This window comes from Schistocerca americana, chromosome 4 (assembly GCF_021461395.2).
Source record: "Schistocerca americana isolate TAMUIC-IGC-003095 chromosome 4, iqSchAmer2.1, whole genome shotgun sequence".
Lineage (NCBI taxonomy): Eukaryota > Metazoa > Arthropoda > Insecta > Orthoptera > Acrididae > Schistocerca > Schistocerca americana.
The window spans coordinates 467,671,164-467,677,380 of NC_060122.1; the positions used below are offsets into that span (position 1 = coordinate 467,671,164).

Here is a 6,217-nt window from a genome sequence, read left to right on the forward strand (position 1 = left end):
TTACACTGTGCATGATTAGTGCTATATGCAATTTATATATGAAGAAATAACTTTATTCTCCATATTCCCATTTACTAATGGGTTGTGGAATACTTTCCTTGTGAATGTGGACTTTAAAGGAGAGTAATTTCATTATCTTACACCTGTTATAAGAATTATATCTGGCGTCAGTTTGCAGAAACTTCTTCCAAAAACTTATTTTGACAAATGTGTTATGATACTTTTTTTCAGTTTTTAAGTCCATTGTCAATAGCAATATTTTTCTTTTCACAAAATCAATAGTCAGAAACAAGAACATAACACAGTAATCGAAAAACACACTCTACAAACACTCAGAATTTACCATTAGTACACACGTATTCAGCATTCTGCCAGAGCATGTTGCGGGTGGTGCAGTGAGTTTTGAGATTGAATTAAAGAATTTTCTGTTGGCAAATCCTGATACTTCATTGAAGAGTATCTTCATAGAAACTATCAAAATTAATTTATATAAACACTACAACACAATAATATTTCATTAAGTTGAGTAATTTCACTGTATTGCATTTATAACATCTACATCTGTCCACAATCTGGAGAGCCCACTCCACAAGATGTATAGCATCCAATGTAATGTAATGTGATAGCCGTTCGTGACTGCTCTTCATAAACAAAGTTGCAATTCCATAGTAAATGTCAAGAGGAGGCAGTATGTTAATTTTGGGGGGGGGGGGGGGGGTCGGTCCATCCGTGAATACATCTCTTTGGCCATAGAGGCTACACCAGGTTCTTATAAGACTTTTAGAGATTGCACACGGCTCATTAACAAATACCCAACAAGACAAGCCAGTCTGCAGTGCTTGCAGTGTAAGTCACATTTGGAGAGTGGTCACATAAAACTAATGGGGCCAGTCTGTGATCTTCATCTAAACCTGCCCACATCTTATTGTCTAGCATTTACTAAATATTTGTTCATTGTGACAGCTTTTACACAGAGTGTTGAGAAGTTCACTAAGTTGGTCTGACTTGTTCTGTAAATAGCAGCTTTGAACTCTCGATTTTTTAAAAGCAGCTTTTGAACTTTTAAAACATCCTTTTGGGCACAGCTATAGCATTTTCACCAACGACTGATTTTATTGCTGTCTTTGGCTAATTTAATTTAATCTGATTACACATATAAACTCAGTTAGGCCTTAATGGCAGAACTTTTGTGCATCCTTAACTCAGATGATAACTAGAAAAATGATTGGGTCATAGTCACAAGCAGTTCTCCATTTCTTGGCCCTCTTCATTATTACAGCCGCTGAGAGCAATAATTCAACTCTTCTATTCCAGTTTCTGTGACCATTCCTTTTGTTACTCATTAATATCCTGAAAAAACAGCCACAATCTTAATGATGTGTTAAAATGTAAACTGCTGTGGAATAAATGTGCCTTTCTGTCTGAGTATCGGACACTTTCATTTTCACGGCAACAAATAGCTTTTCTTGAGAGCGTGAGAAGGTTAAATGATATGTTAAATGTGACAAATGCAATTGGCTGTCTTAAAAATTAAACTTTGTCAGTTGACTGTCAGCGTATGTCATTAACAGCTCCATCACCGTGCTTCAGATTACTATGGAAGAACTTCAGTTCAGTGCCAAAGTGACAGTAAAATTTGTCTGTAGAGACAGTTTGTAGAGAATTCCAGCTGTAGATATCAGCTAAGTACAAAACAACAAAAGAATTATTTGCTGTGAGAATGGCTTAAACTTTAAAAATTTCACTGTACGTGCTGCACTGTTTGCATTAATCCTGTAATGTTCAAATGGAAACTTCTTATGAAAATATTTTATTAAAACTGTTTGACTCCTGCAGAAACACCCCTCATTTGCTGATGAAAGTAAGAATGTATTCTTCTAACACACCATTCGAAATGAATATTCCTTCATGCCGCATAATCGCATGTGGATGTAATATGACATTAATGGTCTGCATTTAGAAAAATAAAAGTAAAAATGTGCAGTGCATAATGATTACAGTATCATCAAAAGCTTTAGAACAACTGGACAGCTTGTGTATAAAGTGAAGTTCTTTGAAGCTGCATGATTACCTTTGACTAAATATATGCACATATCTGGTGCGTACAACTGATAAGTAATAGAGAAAAACAGTGTCTAAATGTGGCTGTACATTTACATATTTTAATTCCACTATAATATTTTTCTTTCATTTCTAGTTAATGGATTTTGCTCTGATGTTGCCATTACATCCCCTCCATAGTGAACTAAATACTTGATAATAGAGCTTTGCTTTGAAATGTCCACTACCTACCAACAACAAAGTTAATTTTGAAAACAGCTTACTCGATTTGGCATGAATATCTTAACTACTGTTTCTGCATTATGCTAATACCCACAACCTTTCTTTTTGTGCTATATGTGAAACAACTTTTCTTTATTTGCTTGAAGTGGAACAAATCCCAGTTCACAAGAATCTCGATGTCAAAAAATGAAGTAATCGTAAAATATGACTCAAATCTGAGATGATATCATTTTCACAAATTTCTTCTGGTATCTTTAGAATATGGTACTACTGGTAATACAGAGGGGACACAATGAACTATATAAGGAAAAGACAGGTTGCTACTCAATGTAAAGATGATACATTGAGTTGCAGATAGGCACAACGAAAAGACAGTTACACATTAGCTTTTGGCCAAAGCCTCCTTCAGAAAAAAAAACCCACACACACACAAAATAAACAAAAAAATATTTTTGGCATCAAAAAAGCTCAAATTGATATCATTGTGATACTTTTTGGAACCTCACAATCAGGCTGTTAGCTTAATTATCAAAGAAGTGAAAGCTGTATATGTAAGGGTTTCCTTTAGGGCAAATGGAATGTATGGAAGGAACTGATTGTGATTTTTCTAGTAATTTTTTTTAAACATGTTGTCCGATGGTTTTGTCTCCTGTTTCTTACTGCATTGTGTGTAATATTAAGTGCCATAACACGACTCTGTGTAAAGCGTTTACTTGGGTAGTAAGTATTGGTTTGCGCAATGATGGCATGAAAAGTTTATTGTAACAATTTGTGCATTACCCTTTACAGCCCAATTCAGTTTACAAAGACAGTTACAAATATTAATGTGTCAGAATAGTAGGTTGTTGTTGTGTTGTTTTTCTAATGAGTAATTTGTTGTTGTCAGGTGGAGGCCCTTGTTTCACTGGCTCAGGTCCAATCCAGTTGTGGCAATTCTTACTGGAGCTGCTTACTGACAAATCGTGTCAAACATTTATCTCGTGGACCGGAGACGGTTGGGAGTTCAAGCTGACCGATCCTGATGAAGTTGCTCGTCGCTGGGGCATTCGCAAAAATAAGCCCAAAATGAATTACGAGAAGCTGAGCCGAGGCCTGCGTTACTACTATGACAAGAACATCATACACAAGACAGCAGGAAAGCGCTACGTGTATCGCTTTGTCTGTGATTTACAGTCTCTTCTTGGGTTAGTGTTTGTACATATGATACTATAACTCGAGTAGGTTTGTAAATGGTCAGATTCTGTGATTTAATTCAGTTTTAAAATAGTTGGTAAAATGTGAACAATACAGTAGATTTAAATTTTTGTAGTGTTTCTACACCCTGAAATATTGGAAATATATGCTTGTGATGCATATTAATGAAGATTGTTGGATATTTATATTTCCTTCTTCTTGAGCTCCATTTAATGTTCCAATAAAGTTTTGTCCACTTATAAGATTGCCTGCCATTTAATGAAATAATTTTGCAATTTCAGATGCTCTCCTGAGGAAGTTCATGCTGCTGTAGAGTTGAAGCCAGAGAAGAAGGATGACGACTGAACATTTGGAAAGGATATACCGAGTCAATTTGAAGGTTGCTGGTGTAGCAGTAAATTAGGGAGCAAAGAAGTGTACATATCCAATCAATCAGTAATTTAAAATAATTGTGTCGGTCATAGTATTTGCTATGTCTGTCCTGAAGGTGTCTCGTTTTAAGAGATACCGAACTCCGGCTTGTTCTTTAAATTTCTCCGAGGATATGTACAATGGGAATTATCAATGCTTGTGTTGACTACGCTCTCTCCTGACAACACGTAACGAACCATGTGGCACAGATACCAGAGGTATACTGCGAGTGAACTAATCGTATGTAAGTTGTTCAAACTGCTGTTGTGTTGTTAGGTAAGAAGAATTACACAGTTTGTTATTAAATGTTTCTAATTAAGTGGTCACAAATAATTGTGAGTGTTTCAGTTTTATCAATAAGTGCCTTGTAAATATTCAATAAACATTTTTTACTCCCCTGATGCGGGATGCTAACAGATTTTTCTTGTGATTTTACGCGATGATAAATATTGTGGTATCAACTTTTTTAATTGTAAGTTGTAATTTTTCATTAATAGAGGAAATGTAATATATTGTTATGCACACTGTAACTGTTATGATTGTGCAAATAGGAAAAATGTAAATTCAGCAATTTTTTAGCTGATATGGAGTGATGACTCCCAAGGTGCAACACATTAAGTCTGATGGCACAGCTAAAAAACAGCTGTTTTGCCTACACTATTTTCGTAACTTTTACCTGTTGCATACTTCTTTAAGTAATATATGGATGAATTGCTTTTAGAAGAAAAAAGAAAATGTTGACGTCTTGTGTATGATGTTTTTACAAGTGATCATTATACCAAATACAGATTCCATTTAGGCTAATGTTGCACTGTCAAATTTGTATGCTATTATGAGCATATCTTTTTAGATGTACTGTGTGATCTAGTAGCTATCGTCATCAACCAGGATGGTGCTACTGTTCTTTTATGCTGAAGTATAGCAAAATCACAAAAACAAATCATTCAGTTTATATCTTGTATTAGTAATAGAACGTTCATTCTCTTAGTTTTCCAAACATGGCAGATATAGTGATCTATCTTTGATATCAAAATTTTTCTAAACTGCATGGTACTATGTAATTTAATTATGCAATTTCTCTGATTATCAGTTCACTCATGTATACATAACGTTATGAAAAACATCTTTGTGAAATTATTTTCTCCAGAAATAATACTATAACACTGTTTTGCTAGCAAAAGTATTTATGAATTCAGACTTACTTTAGAAGGATTCTCATTGAGGACTGGACTTTTTTCTTTTTTTCTGCCTATATGAAATGTCCATTAAGCAAAGTTTTTTTTTTTTATATATATTGTTCAAAAGGTGATGCAAATTTTCCTATGCTGTATGTGTTGTTAACATATGTGACGCTTTACATTATCACCATTAAAAAAAATGCTTATGATTTTTTGGAAATGCCAGGTGATGAAAATTCATTCACTTACCTGTCATGTCTGAAGGGGGTTCAAAAGTAATACAGTTTCAACTAAATTCAAGTCATTTCTGCTAAATATCTACCTTAAAGTATAGAAGGTAAAGCATCAGTTTTGTATTCATTTAGAAATTCACTTCTGTATGTTAAGATGTTACTTACATGCAAAAGAATATAGGTATGTAATGTTAGTACAGAAACTGTCTAGGAGAAAAATACTTTCGACATGTGAATATTTTTAACATCATATGATTGCATTTTCCTCAATGAAAATCTTATTTTTATTATTGCATGCACAAGAGGCCAAGTATTATCATAAAATTTAAATTATTAACCCACCTATTCCAGCCAAGAATGGAAAAATATCCTCTGTACTATTAGAGCTAAATCAGTATTTGGTTTTTTGTGATTTTATATAAATGAAGACAAACTATGCGCAGAAGTCATAGTTGCTGCCTCAATTCTTTTTTTACACCAAAGGAATGAAAAATATATATTGGTAAATTCAAATTATAAATATTATCTGAATGTTTGAGAGAATGACTGTGCTTGATTGAAAGGTTAGAGTAAAGCTATTTGGGACAGCATTGTAAATTTCTATATATGATGGTTAGAAATAAATTATATTCATTTAAAAAAGCTCTGTACTTACAAACTGAAGAGCAAAATAAAGTTGTTTCTGCAGCTAAAAATCTGATGTTCATTGGAGCCTGAATTACAGCCATGTTCCCTTTAATTAGGCTTGCTTTTTTATCCATGAAAATCAAAGAATATCAGAATACTTTTATTGTATTTTTATCTTTTTCTGCTGCCTGCAAGCCCTGTAAAAACACTGTTAACAGTAAGATAACTACAAGAATCATGAATATCTTTAATTATTCATTTATGTTCCATTTTTAAAATAGTTTGTTCCAA

At 33.7% G+C, this 6,217-nt stretch overlaps 1 protein-coding gene across 3 annotated transcripts in view; it reads left to right on the forward strand.

Moving 5' to 3' along the window:
* The window catches only part of LOC124613864 (ETS-like protein pointed), an 816,307-nt gene extending 810,313 nt beyond the window's left edge, over positions 1 to 5,994 (forward strand). For all 3 annotated transcript variants that reach the window (XM_047142590.1, XM_047142591.1, XM_047142592.1), the window contains 2 exons: positions 3,170 to 3,467; positions 3,759 to 5,994. In XM_047142590.1, coding sequence (XP_046998546.1) covers positions 3,170 to 3,467; positions 3,759 to 3,822 — 362 coding nt within the window. In that variant the 3' untranslated portion in view covers positions 3,823 to 5,994. The remainder of the gene's footprint in view (positions 1 to 3,169; positions 3,468 to 3,758) is intronic.
* The last annotated feature ends 223 nt before the right edge of the window (positions 5,995 to 6,217 follow it).